The sequence below is a fragment of the Sciurus vulgaris genome (genome assembly GCF_902686455.1).
Source record: "Sciurus vulgaris genome assembly, chromosome: 1".
Lineage (NCBI taxonomy): Eukaryota > Metazoa > Chordata > Mammalia > Rodentia > Sciuridae > Sciurus > Sciurus vulgaris.
Genome location: NC_136461.1, coordinates 189,618,181 through 189,646,152, shown reverse-complemented (window position 1 = coordinate 189,646,152; position 27,972 = coordinate 189,618,181). Strand labels below are relative to the sequence as shown.

The 27,972-nt window shown below is 35.4% G+C and overlaps 1 protein-coding gene across 1 annotated transcript; it reads left to right on the top strand.

Moving 5' to 3' along the window:
- Window positions 1-367: 367 nt before the first annotated feature.
- RAD21 (RAD21 cohesin complex component) lies at window positions 368-26,946 on the top strand. Its single transcript, XM_079141295.1, has 14 exons — window positions 368-510; window positions 7,583-7,767; window positions 12,149-12,278; window positions 13,539-13,638; window positions 15,220-15,326; window positions 15,978-16,184; window positions 16,632-16,757; window positions 17,101-17,223; window positions 18,888-19,111; window positions 20,766-20,925; window positions 21,363-21,511; window positions 22,754-22,903; window positions 24,497-24,580; window positions 25,219-26,946. The coding sequence occupies exons 2-14, from the start codon at window positions 7,624-7,626 to the stop codon at window positions 25,408-25,410; spliced, it is 1,896 nt and encodes a 631-aa protein (XP_078997421.1). The 5' UTR covers window positions 368-510; window positions 7,583-7,623; the 3' UTR covers window positions 25,411-26,946.
- The last annotated feature ends 1,026 nt before the right edge of the window (window positions 26,947-27,972 follow it).

Below are 27,972 nucleotides of genomic sequence, written 5' to 3'. Positions count from 1 at the left end.
GTAGGGCTCACACGACTTGCACAATGTTTCTTTTCTTTAAAACAACCGGAAGAATAAAGCGAAATCTTAAATATTCACCGTACTGGCCAGCACTGCGCGTGCGCAGTTTGCCAGCTCAACTGAAGACCCTCTCGCTAGAGAATCACCTTTGCGCCTGCTCAGTTCCAGGCTCCACAGCCAGGGGGCGGGTTCCAAAGAAGAGGAAATGGTCACTGCGCCTGCGTCGCTCTTTCAGCGGCGCAGGCTGGTTGCGCAGGCGCACTGGCACCATTTTGACCGTAAACATCCTGCCGATTTGAACCGAGGATTTGGGCGGCAGGAAGAGCCGCGGCGTAACGGCAGCCATCTTGTTTGTTTGAGTGAATCGGAAAGGAGGCGGCGGCTGTGGCGGCGGCGGGAGCTGCTCCAAAGCTACACCTCGCAAGGGCTCCCCCCTTTCCCCGCCCCCTCCCCCAACCCTTTTCCCCTCCCTGGGCCACCCAGCCCGCCCAGCTCCCAGCGGAAAGCAAGGTAAGAAGCTCTGCCGAATCTTGCCCTCCGGCTCCCTCCCCCCCACCCATTCCCCTCCGTGCTGCCGTCGGGGAGCGGGACTGGGGTGGGTGGGAGGTCTAGGCAGAAGGCAGCGCTCGCCGCGCCCCCGCGTGCTGCCCCCGCCGCGCCCCCGACCGGCCGCCCAGGCCGCTCAGCTCCGGACTCGCTCTTGGCCGGGTCCCGCGCAGCCCCGGCCCGCATCATCGCCTGTTCGGTAACAAATGGTTTGGGTCCATTCTAAAATTACAAAAGCCGTTATTCGGCGCGGCCCTGGGGGGCCGGCCCCTCTCTTCTCGCTGAGTAGCAGAGGAAGCCCTGGGCCGCGAAGGCAGGGCAGGAGGTTTGAACCAGCGCGCTCTCGCACCGGGCCGCCTACTCCTTGGGTGAAAATGGCTGTCTGGGCAGACGCGGGATTCGGGGCGGGAGCAGGCGTGGCGGGCCCGGGCGCACGGTGCCAGCCCGCAGGGGCGGCACGGGCCGCCGAGCCGCGGTGCGGGTCGGGGACGTGCGGGTCCTGCCACTGCGGCGCGGTGGGGCTCAGGGCAGTGGGGTCCTCGCCAGCCATTGCCCCCCCCCAATTAATTTTTTTTTTTTCCTTCTGCGGTTGTTAAAAACTCGGCAGACGAGTAGAAAACGCAACGAAGTTGATTCTGATAGTTGGGACGTGAGCGTAATTGGTTTGCCCCTCAGCTTTTCTGAGTGCCTTTTAAAAATGTTTAATGATATCGGATGATGGAAAGACGCTTTGATGCCTTCTCCGTCCCTGAGAAAGGTTATGCAAATGATCTGTGATAATGTGGAGTGACACTGTCAGGTTGTACTGGCAGACTTAGTGGCCTCCTTCAAATTTGAAAGAAGGGAACCCTGGAGGGTTTGTTTGGTCACTGTGATTTGTTAGGCTGTCCTAGCGTTCAAAAGCGCGTCGGTGTTGTGAAGGGTCTCTGGTAAAGGTTTGCTTGTCATCTCTCTACAAGAGAAGGTTAATGTTTTCTCTCATTGGTTTTTTTAAAATCCCGTTTTCTTAAAATGCCAACTGTATAAGTCTAAGGAATTTTGGAGACCGACTTAGCTTTGTTTAATATTGGGAGCAACTTAATTATTTGGGGGAGAGCATTGATGAGAACGTATTTCATATCCAATGATTAAATTACATAAGAGTTAGTTTAGTATAGTTGGGGTGACAGCAGTGCATAACTAATAGACATAGCACTTTGTATACACAAGTCAGAATTTAGTAGAGCGTAACCTTTACTATTCTGTGTTTGTAAAGGCAGTACATTAGCATACTGTAGAATTAAGCTTTCCCTTTAGAGTGGTGTATGATTACTCCTACAGTTGAGAATGCCTTTTCTCATGAATCCCTATTCAGCAGAACAGAATTTGTGAAATCTTGTAAGTTGGTAAATTGAGTAATTTTCTAATTCTTGAGAAGTAAAAATTGTGGTTTTTAGTCGTCATCATGGTTAGGTGTGATCATGCTGACTGGTTAATGTTTTGCTAAGGTGGTTTTAAAAGTTACTCTTTGCATCCATTGTGTTAGATGTGCTGTTTGATTTCTATTAATCCTTTTGCTGAATATTATCGTCACTGAATAGTTTAGAAAACTAAAACTCATATTAAATAACTTATTTGCTGTTGCAAAACAGCTAGTAAGGAGGGAGTTGGATTTGCATCTAGGATTATTCTTACAGTACAATCCTAAGTCTATGTTAGAACCAAAAGGGACAGAGCTCTAGTGAGCAAGGTTGGAAATGCCTTATTTCCCTTCCTCCACCCTCCACTTCCCAAAGAGATAGTTCCATTATTATAGCAAGGAAACAGAGCTACATAGATGTTAAGTAACCTTAAACTTGTTAATAGCAAAACTGGATTATGTCTGGACTCCCAGTGTGGTTGGTTGTACTTTAAATTGCTTATGTTTATGTACACATAAGTTAATGTATATACGTGTGTGTATGCCACACATATATATATACAAAGGGTAGGACTTACTGTCCCTTCAAACCTGCTTTTCAGAGGTAACTTGTCACCAGTTTCATGTGTGTCCCACAGATACTTTTTGCTTAGTCAAGTGCTTGGAAATGTATACAGTTGACCTCTGTCTGCATCCTCAGATTCCACATAATTGGATTCAACCAACCACAGGTTAAAAAGACAGCCATCCATCATTTTATTAAGCTTCAAGATACTGCCCCCCCCCCCTTTTTTTAACCTGTTGAAGATCTGTGACAACCCTGTGTTGAGCAGGTCTATAGGCACCATTTTCCAAAGCTCAGATTATCATTAGAACTTTTTAGCGAAGCTTTTTTAAGTTAGGGCACCTAATTGTTTTCTTAGATATTATGCTAGTGCACACTTAGTAGACTACAGTATTTTGTAAACATAACATTCATTTGTACCTTGAAACCAAAAAACTTGTATGACTATTGCAGTGGTCTAGAACTAACCCCACAATATCTTTGAGGTATATATGTATTTAAATAAAAATTGGGAGGACCATCATCTTTTGATATCCAAGAGATTGGTTCCAGGCCCCACCTCCAGGATACCAAACTCTGGATGCCCAAGTCCCTTATATGATAGCATTGCACATGCATATCATCTACTCACAGCCTCCCTATACATTGTCATCTCTGGATTACTGGTTATACCTAGTACAATGAAAATGCTGTGTAAAGAGTCATGCTGTGTTGTTTCGCGAGTAATGACAAGGGAAAAAGTTTGTACATGTTCAATACATAATTTTATGCATTTATTAGTACATTATAGTTATGCAGAATAGTCGACTTCATTTTAATATGATCATATATGCATGAAATTTAATTTGCTCCATTTCAGTTCCCCATGACCCCTTTCCTTTCTACTCCACTGGACAGACAAATTTTATTAAATATTTTTGATCTGCAGTTGGTTGAATCTGAGGATGTGGGACCTGAAGATGTGTGTGTGTGTGTAGGTACACACACACATACACGGAGTTCTCTTGCCCTTTCCACCAACCATTCTGAGCTTATCCTGGCGATTTTCCATGTTAGGACAAATTATATGTTATTGCTTAAAGCTGAACTGTGTTCTTTTATATATTTTCAAGAGACTTGTTGATGGCTAGGTAGGTTATTTCTAATATGTTATTGAAAGTTATGCTGACAAGGCAACATAGTGTTGTGGTATGTGGGCACTGAAGTTCAGATTCCACTTACATGAAATAGTAGTGACATTTATCCTCTTCCTTTGCTCTATTTTCTCATATGTAAAATGGGCCAGTATTTGCTATGTATCTCAGTTGTTAGGAAGTTGGATTCATAAAATACTTGGTGCTTAGTAAGTTTGTTTTTTTTTTTGGGTTTTTGTGTGTGTGGTTAATATTATACATTTCTAGATTACTGGAGGTGTTGTTAAATTGTCCTTAAAAGGGACAGTACTGGCGGCTGTCCTTATAGATTGATGAATGAAATGTTGGTAATGATTGTTATAGAGGAAACATGAGCTTCAGTCTGACTTTGCTCTTTGAAATAATCTTAAAGAAATTGCCATTTTTTGCTTTATAGAATATGTTCTGAAATATCAATCTTTCATATCAAATAATTTTTTTAGGTTCAATTGAAAAGTTGCTTGTTGGTTTAGAAAAGAAAAATTCAGAAGTCATGAAATTGCTCTGCTCTGCTGTCACATGCTTTCTGCTAAGGTCTTTTGTAATGGATAACCAAAATTTAGAATCTTCAAAACCTATAGAGATTAACCAACTTTTTTTTTAAAGGTTGGTATTACCAAGATAAAATTGATTTTAAAAGATAGCAGCGATTAAATATTCTCTTCATTCAGATTTGTCAGTAGCTGATCTACCACTGTTCCTTTTGCTTCCTCTAGTTAACAGGATGATTTCCTCTTGCTAATTGTTTTCCAGATTGATTTTAGTACGGCCCTTCCTCACTTAGCCCCTCCTCCATCCCATGCCAAAAAAGGCATCTATTTAGGAATCACTGCCTCTGCATAGTTGGGATAGTTTAGACATGGTGCTTTGACCAGCAGCTGAAATGTTGGCTGTAAGCTACTGGCACCTGTTGAAAAGTGCCAGTAGTTTTAATTTCTAAAACCTCTATAACTTTTATATATGTCAACTGTGAGATCACTTGATGTATCCCATTTACTTATTTATTAAGTATGTATTTAGTAATTGTCACATATCAAACAGCATTTTAGAAGTTTTTTGTTACACCATGTTTTGCTTCCACAGTGAAACTTGGGGCTTTGTGACAGTGACTGCATTTCTAAAAACATGCTGCCATATTGGATTTCTGTAAATTTCTCTAGGTTTTATTTATAGCACTTGTATGGGCAGCTTAGGTTTTACTCAGAAACTTTTTAAGGTTTGAAGTAAAAACTAAGTTAAGCATAGGAGGTGTTCTTTGATTATAGAAAGCATATTTTGATCTATAAAATACTAAGTGACAAGAAACCTTAGGTGTTCAATACTTAAACTTCAGAGCATTTGCTCTGAATTCTTCCTAATATAGTATTCCTTAGTTCTTCAGATTTGGAAGAAAGAGATTACAATGTTAGGCAACTGATGAAGCCTGTTTATTTCCTTTAGGGAAAGAATGGGCACATTTTCAACTGAAAGTACAATAAGTAACTTTTCATTTTAAAATTTATAAAATTTTCTTCGGATTTTAAAAAAAGAAAGAAAAGGCAGCATAAGAGAGATCCTTCTGCCTACCCTCCCCAACATTCGATGTTAAAAACTTTTTTTTTTTTAAGCTTCTGTAGTAAATGTATGGTGATAACTCAGTGGACTTTAATTTGCATTTTCCTAATAGCTGTCTTTTCATGTTCTTATGCCCTTTTCCGTGAGCTTTTTCATTTCTTTTGTTCTTTTTAATTGGATTTTCTTTCTTTTTATTCTTGAGCTTTGAGAACTCTTTACATATTCTAGATCCAAGTTCTAATAAGATACATGCTTGGCAAATTTTTTTTACCAGTCTATAGCTTGTCTTTGCAAACCCTTATGGGGTCTTTTGTAGAACAAAAGTTTGTAACTTGATGAAGGATAGTTTATTGAGTGCTTTTTCATTATGGATTGTGGTTTGTTTTTTTATCTAAAAAAAAATCTTATCAGGCTTTAGATACCAGAGGTGGTTTTGTTTTTTGTTTGTTTTTACCTAAATGTTTCCTAATGTTAAGCCTATGATCTAATTCAAATTAATTTTGATGATAGTTGAAGTTTTGGGGTTCGTTTGTTTTACTATAGATGACATTCAATCAGATCAATACCATTTGCTGAATCTACCCTTATTCCTTTGAATTGCTTTTGCATCTTTGTAAAATATTAGACTTATTTGTGTCTATTTCTGAGTTCACTATTCTATTCCACTGAACCATGTGTTTGTTTCTACCAGCACCACAATGTCAACCATTGTTGTAGCTATAAATCTTAAAACCATGAGGACTAATTCTTGATCTTTGAAATAGTTTTAACTTTTCTAGTTTCTTTGTCTCATATAAATTTTAGAATAATCTTGTCTATAGTTGTAAGAAGAAAATCTCACAATAATTTTGGTAGTTGCATTGAAAGTTTCACTAAAACTAAACATACATGCCACATTCCCTATTACACTTCAGGACATTTGTTGTAGAGACGACTTAGGTTATCCATAAATCTATACACAGTATTTATAGTAGCTAGCTTTATGAGTAGTATCCCAAAACTAAACAACTAAAGGTCCTTCAGGAGGTGAACAGCTAAGAAAATTGTGGTATATCCCACAGAATGCTACTCAGCAATAAAAGGGAATATACTATTGGTAAATGCAACAAGTATCATTTTCAAAATCACAGAATTAGAAATGCAGACAACAGTGTAGGTTGCCAGGGCTTAGAAATGATGGGGAACAAGGTGTGTGTGAAGATTTTTGTGGTGAAGTGATCCTGTATCTTATTTACAGTGGTGATTGCACAAATCTACACGTTATATAATGGCATAGAGTTACATATAACACTGAACCAATATCATTGTCTTGGTTTTGATACCATATTATAGTTAAATAAGATATTGCCATTGGGGGCACATGGGGTAGAGGGTATGTGGGACAGCCTTACTATTTTTATAACTATGTGTGAATCTGTATTTCAAAATTAAAAAGTTAAAATTGGTAAGCACTTTTTATGTAGTATTGGTGTGCTTGACATTGTAGGGGTGGGGAAGAAGACAGATAAGGGAAATACCACTTTGCACAGTACTCTGCAAGGCTTCAAGTTTTCAGGCTGCTTTTCTTATATATTAATATATTAACTTGCTGAAAAAAGATATCAATGATGTGCTTGTAATTTTGAGTGGACAAGTATTTTTCAGAGTCCTGAATATATAGAAAACTATATATAAGTAATACTTTTTTGAGCCGTAATTTTTCTAAAATATCCACCTGTAAAATGGGAGCATCCTGCCTACTTAGCTTTGCTTGGTGGGCTGTGAAAATTTGAATAGCACAATGTTGATGACAGAGTAATGATTATCATTCAAAGCTGAGACAATATCTCTTAGACATTTTTTCTTGCATGAAAGATAAAGTTTGGGGCAGTAAGCAAACTATTCCCACTATTAATAATCAAATTAGAAATTGATAGAATTTTTAAAAAAAGTTTTCTGATGACCATTTTTAAGATAACAAAGTATAAAAGCAATTTGAGGGACTGGGGTTGTGGCTCAGTGGTAGAGTGCTTCCTAGCACATGGGAGGCACTGGGTTCAATCCCTGGCACCACATTTTAAAAAACTATACAAAACAAAGGTATTTTGTCCATCTACAACTAAAAATATTAAAAAAAAAAAAAAAAAGGCAATTTGTCCGTTTTCCTTGGAGCTCTTAATATTTTAGGATATTTCTTACCTTCAAAATTAAAACAATAAGGTGTTTTGTGAAATGCATGTTGTACTCTCAAGCCTTGTGTATTTCTCATATTAAAAGTAGGAAATTTGTTTTTTCCATTTCTTCTATGTTTTGAGGAATATTTCAATTCTTATATGGTACTTACATTAAATTTTTTTCTATCCTCAGGTTTCCTGCCAGTTCATAGGTAACCATAGGAAACCAGAACAATGTTCTACGCACATTTTGTTCTCAGTAAAAGAGGGCCTCTGGCCAAAATTTGGCTAGCGGCCCATTGGGATAAGAAGCTAACCAAAGCCCATGTGTTTGAGTGTAATTTAGAGAGCAGCGTGGAGAGTATCATCTCACCAAAGGTATGTTTGTTGTTGGTATTTTTATCCACTTTGTTTATTGATAGGTGAAATAGAACTTATAAAAAGAACTCATTAAGTAATCATCTATCTCTGTATATTGGAGACAAGGAAATTTCATAGATTTTCTTGTAAGCACACTGATATTTTCATTTGCTTATTCTAATGATAAATAAGTACAAGATTAGGGCATTATCCAAATATTTTATATTTAACTTTCTAGTTGTATACTTAAATAACTATGTAAATGTTCCTGATTTAGGAATTTGCAAAATATTCAAAATAAATAACTCATTAATTTAAGAGGTTTTCAGGGCCAGATCTAACTATCTTATCCACCCGGTAAATATTATCTACACAGCTTACTTTACCTCGGTCTCATCACAGGTCTACGTGGTTTCTTAAATGCTTTTTCTTCATCACAGAATATTTATATTTGCTGTCTCCTTTTCAAGTGACGCTCTTCCGTAGACAGTTTGCTGCCTTGTTAATGTCTTTTACTTTCTTTACCTTGTTTACTGTTCTGTTCCTGGAGAAGCTCTTACTAACACCCTCTAAAAGTGTCTGAAGCAGTAGTTCTAACATTTGTGTTTTACATATAGTACAACTTAAATTAATGTGGAATTTTTACTGTGTGAAGAAAGGAACTTTAAAGCACAAGAGGTACAGTTACCATCTCCTATCATAATTATTTCAATGAAGAACAGATATGTGGACTTGAAAAAAAAATATGAAGGTCTTATCTCAAAGGAAAAGTTCTAAGTAATTTTCATATATATTTATATCTGTTTATATTTGTGTGTTAGGAGTCCTTTTTTGTACCTCATTTGTTTATATGTACACATGGACAACATGTATGTACCAACTGTTTTATATAAAAACCTTCTGTACCACAGCAGGGAAGACAAACATTACAAAATATTCTTTTTAGAATTGCCAGTCGAGATAGCGTTGGTATAATGTATGCCAACAGAGAGTAGTTCTTTATCGCTGGAATGGTAGAAAACTGAGGATGTAGTAGAGACTTGTTCTGAAAAGTTGTGAAAAAATACTTATTTTTTAACCTTCATACATTATTTATTTATGGTATGAGAACACTTCATATATCAGAAACTGCAAACTCCTCAAAAATGAGAGGATACAGCTCCACTCTCGAGGTGTTCATGGTCTGGTGAGGGAAGCTAATCATTTTGTTGTTCTTTTTAGTTATACTTGACAGTAGAATGTCATATCTTACATACATGGAATGTAACTTCCCTTTTTTGTGGTTGTACATGATGTGGGGTTACACTGGTCCTGTATTCATGTATGAACAAAGAAAAGTAATTCCAAATCATTGTACTATCTTTCCTATTCCCATTGCCCCTGTCGCCCCACTCCTCTTCCCCGTACTCCCCGCTTTCCAGTCAGGTGAGCGGCAACTACTCCCATGTCCCCAGTTGTGAGTCAGCACACACATATCAGAGAAAATATTCAACCTTTGGTTTTTTTGGGATTGGCCTAGCGGAGTAGTCTCCAATAACATCTTTATTTACTGGCAAATGCCATAATTTCATCCTTTATGGCCAATTAATATTCCATTGTGTGTGTGTGTGTGTGTATGCGCATCACATTTTTTAATCCGTTCATTCATTGAAGAATACCTAGGTTGGTTCCATAGCTTAACTATTGTGAATTGAGCTTCTCTGAACACTGATATCACTATAGTATGCTGATTTTAGTCCTTTGAATATATACTGAGGAGTGACATAACAGGATCAAATGATGGTTCCATTCCAGGTTTCTTAAGAAACCTCCATACTGCTTTCCAGAGTAGTTGCACCAATTTGCAGTCCTACCAGCAATGTATGAGCGTACCTTCTCCCCCACATCCTCGACAATATTTATAGTTACTAGTATTCTTGGTAATTGCCATTCTGACTGGAAAGAGGTGAAACCTCAGTGTAGTTTTAATTTACATTTCTCTAATTGCTAAAGATGTTGAACTTTTTTTTCATGTATCTGTTGACCATATTTCTTCTGTGAAGTGTCTGCTCAGTTCCTTTGTCCGTTTATTGATTAGGTCATTTGTTTTTCGTTTTTCGTTTTTTTGGTGTTGAGTTTTTGAGTTCTTTTATATCCTGGAGATAAATGCTCTATCTGAGGTGTAGGTTACAAAAAGAAAAACACATATTTCTAGGTGGGAGAAGTGAAAGTTTGTGCTTGGAATTAAAGTGTCTGTATGTGGAATTTTGTCTGACTTTAGAATTATAGCTGTGGAATTTATTAGTGTTAAAGACTTTCATGTGATTCAAGATAGTATTAATTTGAAAATTTTAGTGAAATGAAAACCTTCCAAACAAAACTGAATTATACTGTTCTGTATTATATTTTTCTGTAATTAGACTGTATTCAGGAACAGATATGTTCATAGTTCTACCTCATTTAATGCTTGTAACTTTATAGTGTCATGGTCTCACATCCAAAGAACTTAAATGCAGAATTTGAAACAGACTTCACCTCAGCTAAGGTGTAATAACTTAGTATTCATAAGTTCCCTGTAGAAATAACTAGTGTTTATGATTATGGAGGGCCTCCTAGACCCTCCTGGAAATATTTAATATATGGCATATATACTGTATTACCTTCATAATATTCAGAAAGTTCTGAATCCTGAAAGGCCTGTAGGATTTCAGATAAGGAATTACAGACCCATAAATTATTATTTTATTTGTACATGATTTATTTAACCTTTTTCTTCTCTTTTTGGGTAGAGTACATTATTTCTAATTTTTGAAATTTAGTTCTGGTCCTGTGCAGTGCAACCATTTAAAGAATGATATAATAGAGAAAACATGAGTCTTTTCAACAAATAGTGCTGGGACAACTGAGCATCAACATGTAAAAGAAATTAATCTAGACCCAGGTCTTACTCCTTTCAAAAAAAAAAAAAAAAAGCTTAAAGTGGAGCAGACCTAAATGTTAAAATACCAAATATAATAGTCCTAGAAATGAATATAGTAGAAAATCTAAATGACCTTGAGTTTGATGGCTGCTTTTAAGATACAACACCAAAAGGCATGATTCAACAAAGAAAGAATTTATTTGCTGGACTTCATTAAAATTCAAGTTTCTGGGGTCTGGGTGTATAGCTCAGCAAAGTGTGCTTATTAGAAACATTAAAAAAAAAAAAAATCTGCTCTTTAAAAGACACTATCAAGAGGAAGAAAAGGCAGTCCTCACAGAAAACATTTGTGAAGCCAGCACAGTGGTTGCACACCTGTAATCCTCGTGGCCCCAGGAGGCTAAGGCAGGGGGATCACAAGTTTAAGACCAGCCACAGCTATTTAGTGAGGCCCTAAGGATTTAGTGAGACTCTAAGGGGCTGGGGGTGTAGCTCAGTGGTTAAGTGCCCCGAATTCAGTTGCTAGTACCAAAAATTAAAAAAAGGAAAATAATCTTTGTTAAAAATATATATTGAAAGGCTGTTGTCCAAAATATACAAAGAACCCCTAAAACTCAACAAGGAAAAAGCTATTTACGAAAAGGGTTGAATACTTTTAATCAGCTCACCAAAGAAAATGTACAGAAAACAAGTATGTTTGCCATATCACGGTATCAAGAAAATGCAAAGTAAAACAAGATGCCACTATTAGAATGGCCAAAATTCCTAACACTAATAAACACCAAATGGTAGTCAGAATGTAGAGCAACAAAAAAAAAATCTCATTCATTGTCTTTGGGCATTTGAAGTGGTATAGCCACTTAAAAATACAGTTTGGTAGCCAGGACACATCTCTAATCCTGTCAGCTCTGGAGGCTGAGGCAGGGGGATCATGAGTTCAAAACCAGCCTCGGTAACTTAGCAAGGCCCTAAGCAACTTAGTGAGACCCTGTCTCTAAATAAAATATAATAAATGGGACTAGGGATGTGGCTCAATGGTTAAGTACCCCTGGGTTCAGTACCCAGAACCAAAAAAATAAAAGACAGTTTGGTAGTTTCTTACAAAACTGTACAATCCAGCAGTCATACTTCTTGGTGTTTACTTAGTAGTTGAGAACTTATATCTATACAAAAACCTGTGAACAAATTTCTAGCAGCTTTACAATTGTCAAAACTGTGCTAATGACATAGTCCATGGAATGATATGGTTCCTGTTTCATAACTGTTTTCATGTCTGTGTTAAATTATAAATTACTACTCTCTATCTTTGGGGGGTATATTGAAGAAATTGACAGGTCACAATAGTAAGAAATAAAATATAGGTGATTTGGGGGCAATAAATGAAAAAAGGTATAAAGAGAAAGTAAAAACTCCCTATACATAACAAAATGCAAACTTCAAAGCATACTTGTAAAACTATAAAAATTATAAATTTGATTAATGTTAATGTTTTATTCAAAGGTGAAGATGGCACTGCGAACATCAGGACATCTCTTGCTGGGAGTAGTTCGAATCTATCACAGGAAAGCCAAATACCTGCTTGCAGACTGTAATGAAGCATTCATTAAGATAAAGATGGCTTTTCGGCCAGGTATTATTACCTCTTTTTTTGTTTGTTTGTTTAAACTTTGGAGTTTCCCATGTTTTGTGCAGAAAACTACTAAACATTCTAGGTCAGCATGTTTTATTTTTATTGCAGTACAAGGATTCCTTCAAAGGTAGCACAAGGTTTGGGGAGCCAGTGCTTCCAGGGAAACCCACTGCACTTGCATCTGTCTTTAGAGTGATTCCTTTATCCCTTTTTTCAGCAGTGTATATAAAACCGTCTTCAGAGGTTGAAATATTGAAAACTATTATGGGATGATTTGTTTTTTAAAGATAGCTAAGAAAAGACAATTTTAAGATTTTCAGTTTTTCCCAAATAATCTTAATACATAATTACTGGGGTATTTATATGAATAAAAAATTCTGTGATGTTTTTAAGCATTGGTGAAATTTTATTCTATTTAAAATAATCCACATGTAAACGAGAGGTGCTTTATACAATAGTTTCTACTGAGGTTATATTCTAGTACATCAGTTTGTTTTAATACATGAACAATAAATGTTTGAGATTTAAGGTTTAAAGTATTTTAAGCAAGTTCTATAATACCTGAGCTTCTATGTGTGACCACTGTGCATTTTGTTAACATGTTTTTTAGTTTTGTCTTCTGTTCATGTATTTATTATTTTTGCTACTGGGGATTGAACCCAGGGATGCTTAACCACTGAGCCACACATCCCCAGTCCTTTTTGTTTGTTTGTTTTTGTTTTTGTTTGTTTCAATTTTGAGACGGGTATCACTAAGTTTCTTAGGGCCTCAATAAATTGCTGAGGCTGTCTTTGAACTTGCGATCCATCTGCCTCAGCCTCCCAAGCCACTGGGATTCCAGGTATATGCCTCTGTGCCCAATAGTTTCATCTTTTAGAGTGATGTGTGTTGGAGATAACTAGTTTTTTCTCTCCTTATGCCTGTCATTTTATTTGAAATTTCTTATGAGAATTTTTAAGCATAACTAAAATTAAATATTTTTATTGTCCCCTAAAAGAACTCCTTTTTAACATTTATTGTATTCCTTTGTGATCTTTTCTTTACCCCTTATCAGCTTAATATATAATTGGTGCTTTATCCTTTTTTTGTAATAAGTAATATGGTTTATGATAATACAGAAACATGTACTTGTGCTTCAAGTTACGTTGCATGTTATCAAACTTTTTGGAATATAACCTCAGGAAATTATTTCCACTTCACTCCCCATGATCCATAATCTGTGGTGTAGATAGGCCTTGAAACTTAATATTTGTTTTCAAGGTGTTGTTGACCTGCCTGAAGAAAATCGGGAGGCAGCCTATAATGCCATTACTTTACCTGAAGAATTTCATGACTTTGATCAACCACTGCCAGACTTAGAGTATGTACTCCTCCTCTTTTTCTTTTTAATTGTTAGTTTGGTCTATAAGAAGCATATTTTTGGGTTCCACATGCATAGTTTTCCTTGGAATGTTTCAACATTGAGTTAACATCTAGGTAAAATGAATATGTTTCATTTAGGATTGTGTATACATATGAAATATATAAACTAGATAGTGTTCCTTCTGTAAGAATATCATTGATATCAACTTTTACACAAACAGGACATTAGAATTCTGATGTACTTAGGTCAAAACTTGTTTAAACTGAATAGTTGTCCAGGGGTGTACTTTTATATAATGATATCAGTAACTTGAACTATTGCTTCAAGATAATTTTTTCAGAGGTATATCTTAAAGTCACCTACTGATTATCTTCATGACCAACCTATCCTCAGAGCCCCCTTTTTAAAAAAGAAATAAACATAACTTTCTATGAAGAGCAAGAAAATTGTTTGTACACACTTTAACAGGGAAAGTTACACTGTCTGTTACAGCAGAGGCCTATGGTATATTGTTTCCCTCTTCTCAAGTCCTTAAAGTCCAGTTATTATACCTTGATAGGAAATGCAACTATGGCTTTCCAATCAAGAAACCCTCTATTCCCAACACGACTTATTTGATGGCAAATCTCTCTGTTGTTTGAAATGCTCTGACTCCTAATTTGGGTACATTTTTTAATCTATTTTCATATTGTATGTGTGTTTGTTAATGCTGAGCACTTGTTCTGCTTTTTTTCCCCCTCCTCACACCTTTTTTTAATTATGCAAAGTTTTGAACTAAGAAAGATTAATATTACATACCTCATATGTTACTTCTTTATCAATATATTGCCAGTTTTATTTCATCTCTAACATTTCAGTATTTATAGCTTTAAAAGTAAGGGATCTTTAAAACATACCCATGACTTCACACCTCATAAATACCAGTAATTTCTTAATGAAATATCCAGTCAGCATTTAATGTCCCCAGTTGACACATAGACTTTTTCTTCTCCTTCTCTTCTGGTGTATGTTTGTTTATTTTTCTTTTCAGTTTGGGACTACACAAAGTCTACAGACTGCATTTGATTAATATGTCCCATAAGTCTTTTAAGATTCTAAGAGCTCTTGCATCCCTTTTATGTTTTGATCCCATTTATTTACTAAGCAAACTTAGTCATTTTTGTGAAGTGTTCATGTTCTGGATTTGCCCAAAAGTATTCCAGATTGGTTAACATTACATGCTTTTTGTATTTTTAAATCAATGAGGTGGTTTTTTTGATAGAGAAATTGAGTCTCAGAAAAGCCAAATAACTTCTGAGTTCTTACAGCTAGTAAGTTGTGGGGCCCTGATGAAAACCCTCTCTATCTAGCCCATCATTTCTAATTGTTTCATCTAAGAGTATATGCTATATTGCCTTAGATGTGATTTCAACATGTTTTGCTTGCAGGTCATCAGTGGTTTTAAATTCTTTTAAATATAACTTAGCTCTCATGCTTGGATTATTTTGAAATATACTGAGTATTAAATATTAGACTTCTAAAACTTTATAGTTTGTATATGAGACTTGAATCTAACATGTATTTGAACTTCTTTTAAAGTGACATTGATGTAGCCCAGCAGTTCAGCCTGAACCAGAGTAGAGTGGAAGAGATAACTATGAGAGAGGAAGTTGGGAACATCAGTATCCTACAAGAAAATGATTTTGGTAAAAGAAACAAATTTCTGTTAGTTAAAATATTATAATTATGTTTTGACACTACTAGCAATTTTAACAAATAGGCTTATTTTGTTCATGCTGACAAAACTTGAAGTTTCATCAAGAAAAGAATTTGCCCTGCTGTCAGCATATTAAACTTTATTCCCATTAATGCATCAATCTTAGAGTTCACTCTGCCTGCTCCTGCTCTCCGTAAACAATATAATCTATGTTTTGATTTGCGTGAAAAACCCCTGTGGTGAAGCAATGCTCACTTTTAAACTAATCATTTTGAAACAATTATTGTAACCACTATCCAAAAACTTGGGTATTCAAAACTGGTAGCAAACCACATTCTCTGGATGAAAAAACACTGTAATGTTTTAAGTCTATGAATGATAATGAAACCTAACATACAACACATATTTAGGTTTACCTGACACATTTAGGATAACCTAAATTTGGATCTAAGTTTGATATAGTTATGCCCCTAGGGTTAGTTAAAAAAAAAAAAAAAACTTAAACTAGATGTTTTAATATTCAAAGATAAATGATACTTTAATAGGCAAGTGTGACATTACAATTGTAATAAATCATTTGTTTTCTTTTTAACAGCAGTGTTAACCTTTCTCACCTAATGATTTACCAAAATTTGTTTAGGCGACTTTGGAATGGATGATCGTGAGATAATGAGAGAAGGCAGTGCTTTTGAGGATGATGACATGTTAGTAAGCACTAGTGCTTCTAACCTACTCCTAGAACCTGAACAGAGCACCAGCAATCTGAATGAGAAAATTAACCATTTAGAATATGAAGACCAATATAAAGATGATAATTTTGGAGAAGGAAATGATGGTGGAATATTAGGTAGGTCACTGAAAGTTATTCTAATTTCTGTATTCACTAGTGATGTTTTGAAGCAGTTGATAATTCTGCTTGAGCAGCTAGGTACATATGTGAATTTGATCAGTTAATTGAATAAAAGTTGTGTACAACGAGCCTAAAATTTTTAAACATCTAATTTTTGTAAAGATGCTTTTCTAAGAATTATAAATTTTGCTAGTTCTTTAAACTGCTTTTTTTTTATATATATGTTAACATTTTTAAATAGGTACATGAGTTAAAAATATAAATGACAAATTCTGATATACTAATTATTTTATATGTTTACAAAGAACCTTAAGAAACACGTACAAACTGAATTCAGGTTTAAATTAATCCACTTTAACATAACTTTTATTTTTCCAGTGATTGACTATTATTCTTTTAGCATTTCTTTTTCAAATTTTAGCTAAATTACATTCCCTATTTCAGATGACAAACTTATTAGTAATAATGATGGTGGTATCTTCGATGATCCCCCTGCCCTCTCTGAGGCAGGGGTGATGTTGCCAGAGCAGCCTGCACATGATGATATGGATGAGGACGATAATGTATCAAGTAAGCATTTTATGTTCAGTGGTGATTCTGGGATGATTATATGACAACCAAAGGATACTTAACATAGAAGACCACAAACAAAAAGTTCTAGTTTTCAATGAACCATAAATATCTTTGAATATAGTACTTATGGTTGATGACTAGTTCTGACTCTCATGTGTTTAACCCTGTGCCCCTCCCTTTTTTGTTTATTAGAGTTCAGCTCTGGAGGAGCTGCCTCATAAATGTAAAAGTAGTTTAGTACCAGTGGGGTGTCTTTTAGTTTCAAAGAGAGATTTCTTTTTCCATTTGTAAGGTATATATTACATACCCAAGCCAATTGTAACCATATTTGTTTTTGTAGTGGGTGGGCCTGACAGTCCTGATTCAGTGGATCCAGTTGAACCAATGCCAACTATGACTGATCAAACAACTCTTGTTCCAAATGAGGAAGAAGCATTTGCTTTGGAACCCATTGATATTACTGGTGAGCAAACAAACCTTTAGATGTTTATAGCATGTAGAACATAAGATCTTAGTTCTGACTCTTGTCTGCCTGCTGATCTGCTTTTGCTGTTATTGAAGGTAACTAACTTCCTTTTTCTATGTCACAGTCAATATCAGTTTTTATTATATCCAATTATAGTTTTAATATTTTATAGAATACCTGGACAGGTTACTGAAAGTACAAAAGTGTAGAACAAGCTTTCTGCTAATGTATATCTTGGTCTAATGGAATTCCCAAGATAATTAGCTTTCTACTTGTGTGTGAGAATTAGAAATCATTGCCAGGCATTTTACAATAAAGTACAAGATTGATGCTTTATTTTCCACAGTTGCAGATTCTGTACAGTTGGTCTACAGTCTAGAAAAACCTGAAAGTACTCTTAAAAATAGTGAGAATAGCATATATTCTAGAATCAGAGATTTCTGATTTTAGTGCTCATTGAGAAACATTGGGCAACAATATTTATTTGGAGAGCTGCTCCTTAGTAACAGAGGCAATTTGAGATCCGTAGTTCAGGTGCAAATTTTCTATATGACTTATGGAGATGGTAAGGTAGTATACTTGAAATCATTTCCAGAACTTTTAAGACATGACTTTTACTTTAAAGTAGAACAAGACTAATTTCAGGGGTTTACTCTGAAGAGTGCTTACCTTTAGAACTAAGGATATAAAGGTGAACAAGTCCTTATTCTCATGGGACTCAAACGTTAATTAAAGAAACATAAATTTAAATAGTCAACAGATATGACACAGAACTGTAGAAAGGATTAAGTGTGCTATTGTGGTTAAATTGAATAGTTCAGGTTTTATAGGCTATTACAAGGTCTTGAACTTGCACATTTAGGAAAGGGAATTCAGTACCTGGAGGACAGGTTACAGAGAATATCACTTGTATTTATATATTTTTTAATTTGAACCTCATAAATGTTTTATACATAAAAACTTAATGAGGTATAACATCTGACAGGGTGAAATCTTAAAAGAATTTAATCCCACGAGCTTCTTAAATCTAGACAATTATAACTAGTTTGCAAAGTTGTAAAACTTAGACCTATAGAAAAAGTATTTTAAGATGAAGTTTCTGGTGTGTCTGACTGGGCTTGGACTTGGTTCACTTTAGCAAGCTGCTTGTACAACTGCCATTATAAATAAGAACTTTTCCAGTAAAAATAATGTTTGCAAACATTTCTGCCAGACACAATGCTATTTTACAACTCCTATAAATGGCTGTATTTCAGATTTTTTAAAAAGAAGCAAGCTGAAGTTAACCATTTTTTTCAGGTTAACACAACTAGGAAATTTCAGAACCTAGAACTTGAGCCCAACTTTGAATCCAGTGTAATATGTTCAGTGTTTATAGCATAAAGTTATGTGGGTTAAAATGTATTATTCCTTGCCTTATTCTACTGAGTTTGTGTTAAAGGTCTATACATACTTTTCATTCAGCAGAATTTTATTGAACACCTGGTGTATGCCTGTTCTAAATAGTGCTTGGAAAACCTTAGTTAAAACCTTTTGCCTTCATGAAACTTAATTTTCCTACTAGGGCGTTTGTGTAGAAAAGAGGGTATAGTCATGCCAAGTCTCTTTGCATTGTGTTCTGTCCTTGCCTCTTAAGAAAATGACATTTTATTTTCTTCTAGTCAAAGAAACAAAAGCCAAGAGGAAGAGGAAGCTGATTGTTGACAGTGTCAAAGAGTTGGATAGCAAGACAATTAGAGCCCAACTTAGTGATTATTCTGATATTGTTACTACTTTGGATCTGGCACCACCAACCAAGAAATTGATGATGTGGAAAGAAACAGGAGGAGTGGAAAAACTTTTCTCTTTACCTGCTCAGCCTTTATGGAATAACAGACTACTGAAGGTAATATGGTTTACAGAATTTTTTATTTCATATATATTTTCTGCTTTTTTGAAAAAGCTAAATTTTAAAAATCTTAATCATTTTTTGATCAAATATTTTTCAACAACATGGCACCTTTCTTTTTTCATCCATAAATCACAATATACGAAACATGTCCTCATGTGAAATAGTGGTGACACCAACATTACTAAAAGGTTGATATAGAATGTTTCCGATATTAAAAAGCCACTGACATTTTTAATATTAGTTCTCTTTTCAGCTTCCTATAAGAAACTGTTAGTTATATTGCCTTAATGTTTATTGTGTTTCACATCTGCATTCTTTATTGTATTCTGAGTAAATCATGAGATAGTTCTAATTTTTGCCACAACAAAGAGTTCTGACTTTAAGAGAATTTTTTTTTTAACCAATAGGATATTTTCTGTTTCTACCGATTCCAAATCAAAATAAGTTCAAAGGTGTCTAATGAATGAAGCAGTGCTGTTGAGCTAATTTTTTTGTTTAAAGTTGTAATGTGCATAGAACCTTTTTTTTTTTGTACTGGGCATTGAACCCAGAGGTACTTTATCACTGAGCTACCACCACAGTCCTTTTTTGAGAAAGGGACTTGCTAGGTGGCCAAGGTTCTTGCCAGTTTCTGAGACTGACCTTGAACTTGTGATCCTCCTGCCTCAGTCTGCACCACTGCACCTAGTGTTTTTACTATAGTCTCTATAAAATACTCCAAAGGAATGGAGGAACTTTAGATGACATAGAGGAAAATGAGAGGGAGGAGGGAGCAGGGGTATGAAAAATGGCAGAGTGAGACAGAGCCCTCATTACTCTATGTACATGTATGATTATATAAATGGTATGAATCTACATCGTGCACAACCATAGAAACAAAAACATGTACCCCATTTGTGTACAGTAAATCAAAATGCAGTCTGTAAGAAATTTTAAAAAAATTTTTAAATACTCCAAAGAGGTAAAGTTACGGTGAAACTTTTTTTTTTTTTTTTTTTTTTTTTTTTGGGTACCAGGAATGAATTGAAGGTCACTAAACCACATGCACAGCCCTTTTTTATATTTTATTTAGAGACAGGGTCTTGCTGAGTTAGTTGGACCTTTGCTAAGTTGCCATCACTGGCTTTGAACTCACAATCCTGCTTCAGCTTCCCAAGCCTCTGGGATTACAGGCGTATGTCACCTAAAATATTAAAAAGAAGAGCAAGTGTGAAATATTATTCTTCAAATAGTAACATTCTCACAATCACAGGAATATTATACCATTAAAATATTTTAAATAATAGTAAAGGTTATTCTATATATTAAGTGAGAAAAGCACAGTGGAAAACTATTATGCTTGAAGTTGGATTGAATTTTCAGTTTATGAATATGAAAGTAAACTACAGGCAGATATTTAAATTTAAAACCTTAACGGTTGAGAGTGGATAAATTAGTTTTTCTGAAGTTTGCTATAGTTAACAATTTGACTATAGTTAACAATTTGGAGTCATTTTTAGATGAGTTACTAGAGTGTGAATATAATACTGGGTAAAAATCATAAAGGCATACTGATTGCAACTATTAAAACATTAATGAAAATTAGAAATGTCAGTGAGCTTTCAGTTGGTGTGGTTTATTTTATAATTACTATTTATTTCTTTTATAGCTCTTTACACGCTGTCTTACACCACTTGTACCAGAAGATCTTAGAAAAAGGAGGAAAGGAGGAGAGGCAGATAATTTGGATGAGTTCCTCAAAGAATTTGAAAATCCAGAAGTTCCTAGAGAAGACCAGCAACAGCAGCATCAACAGCGTGATGTTATTGGTCTGTTCTTTTGGGATAGTTCTCAGAAGTTTAAATACCAGAATTTACCTTTATATTGCCAGAGTAAAAGAAAAGAGGAAATACAGGATATGCTCAAATTTTTGAATGGGGAAATGCTTTGGATCTCATTACCTTAGTAAATGTGAAACTTTGTGCTCAGAAAGTTTTAAGGTTTATGACTTATTATCTGAATTGGCTGGATTTTGTCTGCTAAAGCATTGTCCTCAGTTGGACCGAGGTTAGGACTTTTAAGACCTTTTCCCCCTTGCATATGTATTATAAACTGAGTAGTCTTTACAGCAGTAAAAATTTATCTGGTGGTCTTAATTTGAGAGGATAACTATGCCTGTGTCTTAAGTGTACCAGTTTTAAAAGTAAATGACTAAAATACTAGTTAAAACAGTATGACTTAACTTTTTTCATATCATTAATTGCAGATGAGCCCATTTTGGAGGAGCCAAGCCGCCTCCAAGAGTCAGTGATGGAGGCCAGCAGAACAAACCTGGATGAGTCGGCCATGCCCCCACCACCACCTCAGGGAGTTAAGCGAAAAGCTGGACAAGTTGATCCAGAACCTGTGATACCTGTAAGTAAGCACATCATTAGAATATATTCATAGTCCGTAGCAAGTGGTATTTAAGGAGTCCTTTTGAATTATCTTGGTTTAGGCAGAAAATGGAAAGGAATGGGTCCAGAAGAATGGCAGCTGAAGATATGAACGTAGTCTACCTTAAGTGGGAGAAGATGTTCTGGGAGTCTGCAGAGTCTGCCTGACTCTTTTTGAATAGTCTTGCTTCAAAGAGGTCCAAAGTGAGCAAAACCTTGGCCAGTGTGGAATCCTTGACTCTGAACTTGATTCTGGTTTATTCTTTAGTAAACATTTCCTGCCAGTCTCCAATATTGTGCAGTTTTAGGTTGTCTTATTTAGTAATCAGCACATACTTTTCAAATAACTGGAAGAAAGAAAAGAAAAAAAAAGTAAAGCAGTATCTGGCTACTTCATTGATACTTGGCTACCATTAAGTTCAGCTAGGATAAATATAAAGGAAATAGTAGGGTCTGATTTAGGCTTCTTAATTTTAAGTTATAGAATAAATTGAGTAAAGGAGGCCTTTTGGTAACCTTGAGTTCCTGGTTCAGCCTCCATTAAGAGGTATTGCTGGTAGAAACTTCTAATTTTTCGTTCTCTGCCCTCTGGTGGTAAGGGATTTGGTAAGAGTTTTTCTTGAGCTCAGAATGGGAAGAGGTAGTGGGTATGTGACTCTAGTATCACTGTCCTTCTGGTAGTTCTTTGGGTTCTTAAAGATTTTGTTTTTCATATTCTTGATAATTTATAATAAGCTCAAAAGGAAGGAAATACAGGAAACAGACCCTGAAAAGTTCTAAGGTTTTATTAAGAGTCAAAGTCCAAAAATTTAAGTTACATTATAATAACTGGCAGTTTCATGCAGTAACAGTTGACATTACTGGGCTGGTTAACATTTTTATTTTGCCATGGAGTCCAGGTGTGGTTTTTTTAGAAAAAAGTTTTTGTTTTCTCTATTTTTAATGCATACAGTTTTTTCTTAGCTTTAAAGTTCTCACAGCCTTTTAACTATGACTGCTAAAAAGTATTTAAAAAATCAAACATTTTTGTTGCTAGGGTAATGACTTTACCATGTTGTTCCTTTATAATAAAAGACATTGATCAATTTTTGATAGTGGGAAAGTAGGGAAATATAATCCCAGTATTTCTTTCCATCTGGAAAACCTTAACTGTATTTGCATGTTTCAAAATACTACTCTTAAAATGTGTATCTTAAAATGCCTTAATTTTTAATGCTTTAAGCCACAGCAGGTAGAACAGATGGAAATACCACCTGTAGAGCTTCCCCCAGAAGAACCTCCAAATATCTGTCAGCTAATACCAGAGTTAGAACTTCTGCCAGAAAAAGAAAAGGAGAAAGAGAAAGAGAAGGAGGATGATGAAGAGGAAGAGGTAAGAAAATTGTAAAAGAGATGTCTGATGAATAAATTCCCATTCCAGATTTAGCAGAAGTCTTCACCCTCTGATCATTTTGTCTTCGATTTATATTGGACAGCAAAGTGATGAAAAATGTTCAAATAGAATCAAAATTCAACTAACAGATTCTTAGTGGCATAGATCATCATTAAATACATCAAATGTTCTGGTGTGCTATAATTCATGGGCTCACTTGTGGGCTTTTGAAGGACATGGACTGTCCTACACTTCTTAGTTGACTTCTAAATTGCTTATTAGCTGCTTTTCATTTTCTTGTGGTCAGTGGTCAGTTCTTTTTTCTGTTATCATCTGCCTCTGGTATAACCTCATCTGTCTCTAGCTTGGCAATTAAATAACCAAACATCTTCCATTTGTTTTTATTTTGTTTTAAATAGATCAGGGCAGAGAATGACTCAGCTAAAGTAGTCAGAGTGAAGGTTTGAGGGGACTTTTATATTTTAAAAAACCGTGGTGTTTTAGAAATTAATTTCCTTAAATGTTAAGTTTAAGATGTTTCTCAAGGTAGCATTGAAACTGTTCAAAAAATTTCTTCCAAGGCAAATAGTTTATGGATCAAATATGGCTTCACTGGTATTTATTTGTATTCTAATTTATCATTATGGCAGTCATAGCAGTTGTGCTTAACTTTAACATGAATACCACATTATTTTAAAGCCAAACTTTAGTTTTGTTGCTACTCCAGCCTATGTTCTAGAGTATCTTGGGAACATCACAGTTGCTTCCCCACATCCATACCAACTTCAGAATTGAAAGAATTCAAGAAGTTGTTTAGGCAGCAGCCTTTTTTTTTTTTTTTTTTTTTTTTTTTTTGAGTACTGAACCCAAGGGTGTTCAACTACTGAGTTACATCCCCATCCCCTTTTTAATTTTCTTATTTTGAGACAGGGTCTCACTAAGTTGCTGAGGCTGGCCTTGAACTTGAAATCCTTCTACCTCAGCCTCCAAATTGCTAGGATTATATTCATGCACCACCACACCTGGTTAGGCAGCAGATCTAAAGTAAAACATATATTGAGGATTATAGACTTTTTTTTTTTTTTTTTTTTTTTGTATACCATACAGATCAATACTAATTACTCAGCTGTTCTGCAGGTCCTTTGGTATTGGTCCATGATAGTATGAGTCTGCCAGAATATAAATCAACTATTTGTATGTGTATATACATATACACACCTACACACACACATATTTATATATATTAGTTGAAATATTATACTTAGTGGCATAGTTGCTTTATACCCTTACCTAAGTTCTTGACAAGAATACCAATAACTAAAAACGGATGTTCTGCAACAGTCCGTGGACCACATCCTCACAGAGCAATGTAAAACCTTATATTTAGCCAAATATTTGCCTTCATATACAGAGGACTCTCTTTTGTAACTTAAGTAGAAAAACTTCAAAGTTCATACTAGTGCCAAGTGATTTTTTTTTTTCCCCCTGCTGAGATTACATGGTTGACTTAAGAGCATCCAGGAGATGTAGAAACTTACTTCCTTTTTCAGCAGAGCAGTTTTGTCAGCTTTTTGGGTGGTCATTTTCATTCAGGATGAAGACGCTTCCGGGGGTGATCAGGATCAAGAAGAAAGGAGATGGAACAAAAGGACTCAGCAGATGCTTCATGGTCTTCAGGTATCCAAATGTCATTTTAGAGGAAAATGTTTCATCAAATACTTTTAGCATTGTTCCTCCAAAAATAAAGTTTTATGTTATGACCAGAAAACTTAGCTTTGTGAACTTTTTTTGAGAATACATTTAAAATACTTTAGTTAAAAACAAACTGTTGAGCCAAGAGTAATCCTGGAAAGCATTCAGGAGAATATTTTCCCATTTTGTGGCATCAGATGTCATTTGCCATTGGGTCTTAATGTACCCAGTACAGATAATCTTGAGCATCTATGAAATACCATGCATGTTGCTTATAATTTCCTAGAATAGATTTTTTTTTTAAAAAAAGAGTTGACTTTTAAAACTATTTTCTCACTTTTAAAACTCTTAAGTACTAGATTTTACTATTACCACACTAGATGTCCAAAGATAAGTTATTTTAATAATATGTACTGAACCAACTTTGTTTCTTGAGCTTTGAGTTTAGCTGTATGTAATGTACTTTGACCCTTTTCTTTCTAACTTAACATGAGAATCACTCACATACTTTTCCAATCCTAACCCCCAAAAGAATATACACTTTTTCCAGTACCAAAATTGATATCCTTTTTAAATGAGTACTATATTATGTTATTTTAATCATTTTTGTTGTTTTATTTCAGCGAGCTCTTGCTAAAACTGGAGCTGAATCCATCAGTTTGCTTGAATTATGTCGAAACACGAACCGAAAACAGGCTGCAGCAAAGTTCTACAGCTTCTTGGTTCTCAAAAAGCAGCAAGCTATTGAGCTGACCCAGGAAGAACCATACAGTGACATCATTGCAACACCTGGACCAAGGTTCCATATTATTTGAAGAGCTAGAAGCATTATAGCTAGTGTTCATTCACTAGTGCATACAAATTGCCCCCATGTGTAGGGCACACAGAAAAATCCTTTAAGAAAATTTTAGGTTTTTGTCTATACAAAATCTCTGCTTTTTCTTTCTTTATTTTTTCCCCAGTATTTTAAATATGTCCATTTCATCTTTAAGGGAAACTGCTTATATGGGTTATATTTGTGTTCTGATGGAGAAAACAGCACCCCGAGGACCCAGAAGATTAAGAGTTCAGAACAGATGTGTGCAATATTGGTGCATGTAATAATGTTGAATAACTGTCGACAATTTTTATCTTAGTTCTCCATCACTGTATTGAAAAGGAAAACCTGTCTAGGAAAATGCCTGACAGTTTGATTAAGAACTATGGTTATGTGTCTCTGACAGGAAATAGAATGTCTTCCCATCAGTAAAACTGGCAGTCTAGTTAACCACTGTACTTAGCAGTGGTACCTGAAACAGAGATCATCATCTTAAGATATCTTGAAAGCATAATTCCATAATGAGCAGGTGTATGTGAATTAGTGTTGTGACTGATCCCCTTCAGCTACAAAGAGGACTGACTTGGTTTAAAGCGGTCTTCTTTGTATATCATTCCATATGAGTATGGTGAACTTTGCTGTCCTGAGTTCTATTGTTTTAGTGCAGCTCCAAAATGAACAGAAATAGACTTATTAAAGTGGAATGACTATTAAAAACATTTGTGACTTCCAGGAGCTATAAATCAAGAGTTTTTAAAAGATGGTTGGATATATTTGAGTATTCAGATCATGAAAATAGAAATTTCCCTGCCTACTAAAAAGGCAGAATGATGGGAAATTACATACCAGATTGACTTAACCTTTAAGCAGACAATGCTGTAAAAACTAATGGCTTCTCTGATATTTATTATAAATGTTAGTACTGATCTCTTTTTCCAATGCTGCACACTCCTGTGTTGGAACTTTAATAGCTTTGCAACTGAAATCCTGTATCCGGTTTCCTATAATTTAAATGAAGAAAAGCATCCAAATAAAGGCTTTATTATTAACAGACCAGATAGCACCAGAAATTATGTGACTATTATGATTATCAAAACTTGTCTTAACTTTTTAGGGCAAAATTACACTGAAAGTTCTAGCTTAAGTGTTGGCACTTTTTGTGGGAAAAAAAGAATCACTTTTGAAACTCATACTTCAGTGTATACCCAGTAATTTAAAATTATGTGAAAGGTTTTAAATTTGTGAACTCGTAATTACTGTTTTAATGATTCAGTTTCTTGAGAATGGTAATTGTATAAAATTGCTATTGCCGTTTTATTTTCAATATAATGTGCCTGTAAACCATGGATTTTCCCCTTCTGTAAAAAGACATTGTAGATAATTGAATGTTTGATTATAGAAAGGTCATTAGTTTCTTGTTACACATTTTGTTAGTCTGGTTTTGTTGCTTATCGGGTTTAATATTGTTCTTGAAAATAGTTGATGCTATGTTATGTATAACTTTTCTAATAAAAGTTGTGTTATAAGCTGTAAATTGGAGTATTTAGTTATTCAGTTTATTGTGTTTCCCAGGAAAAAGTTGTCTAAAAAAGTTAACATGGCCAAAAACCTGTTTTGTTCATCTTATCTAGAATAAATATAAATTCTATGTAAATTAAGTGGGTTTTGAAAGGTCAGTACTATACATGATTGACTAGTGGCTACCATATCAGACAACACAGCTCTAGTGTGGCATTAAAAGTGTACACAATCTGGGCTGGGATTGTGGCTCAGTGGTAGAATGCTTGCCTAGCATGTGTGAGGCACTGGATTTCATCCTCAGCACCACATAGAAAAAAAGAACAAAAGAAAGAAAGTCATTGTGTCCATGTACAACTGGAAAAAAAAAGTGTACACAATCTTATGGCAATTCTAAATCTGCCAAGGTGTTTAGAGTCCATTAATACACAAAGCTCTCTGCTTTGATAGAGTTTACATTCTGGCATAGAGACAAATAACAATAAAATTAAATCAGAAATCTAGAAAATTAATATAGTGTACAGTATCACTAAGATGAGCAAGGTAGGCTTCTTAGCAAAAGGTTCTAAGAGGTTCTAAGCAAAGAAAGACTTGAAGGACTCTTAGACGAAGGGATGTATATAGGGGCCAAATGTTTCAGAGGGGCCTGGCCTGCTAGAGGAAAGGTTTGCCTGGCTTGTTGATAAAGCAAAACCAGTATGACTGGTCAAAGCAATGGTAATAGGAGATGCAGTGAGAGATGTTACAAGCCAGATCAGGTCCCAGTGGATTCTCAGCATTGCTGCCTATGAAATCACTGAGGGAGCTTCAAAAAGTACTTATGCCTGGGCCCCACACCCTGTGAAATGACCCAGTGGCTTATTGTGTACCTAATAACTGCACAGTGGTTAAATGCAAGGAAGGAATTTGTAAAGATTGCAGGTCTCCTCCCACTACCTTTGAGTAACATTGGTCCTTCTATTAGATGTTTATTTACTATGTGATAGAGAATAATCCCTAGCATAATGCCACCGTTAACCTGAAATTGAGGACAGGTCAACTG

What these genes read in the sequence shown, in the direction of transcription:
- RAD21 (XM_079141295.1), top strand. Translation starts at nt 7,624, where the DNA reads ATGTTCTACGCACATTTTGTTCTCAGTAAAAGAGGGCCTCTGGCCAAA. An exon ending in CAACCACTGCCAGACTTAGA is followed by an intron (nt 13,639 to 15,219) that starts GTATGTACTCCT and finishes CTTCTTTTAAAG; the next exon opens with TGACATTGATGTAGCCCAGC. An exon ending in GGAATAACAGACTACTGAAG is followed by an intron (nt 19,112 to 20,765) that starts GTAATATGGTTT and finishes TTTCTTTTATAG; the next exon opens with CTCTTTACACGCTGTCTTAC.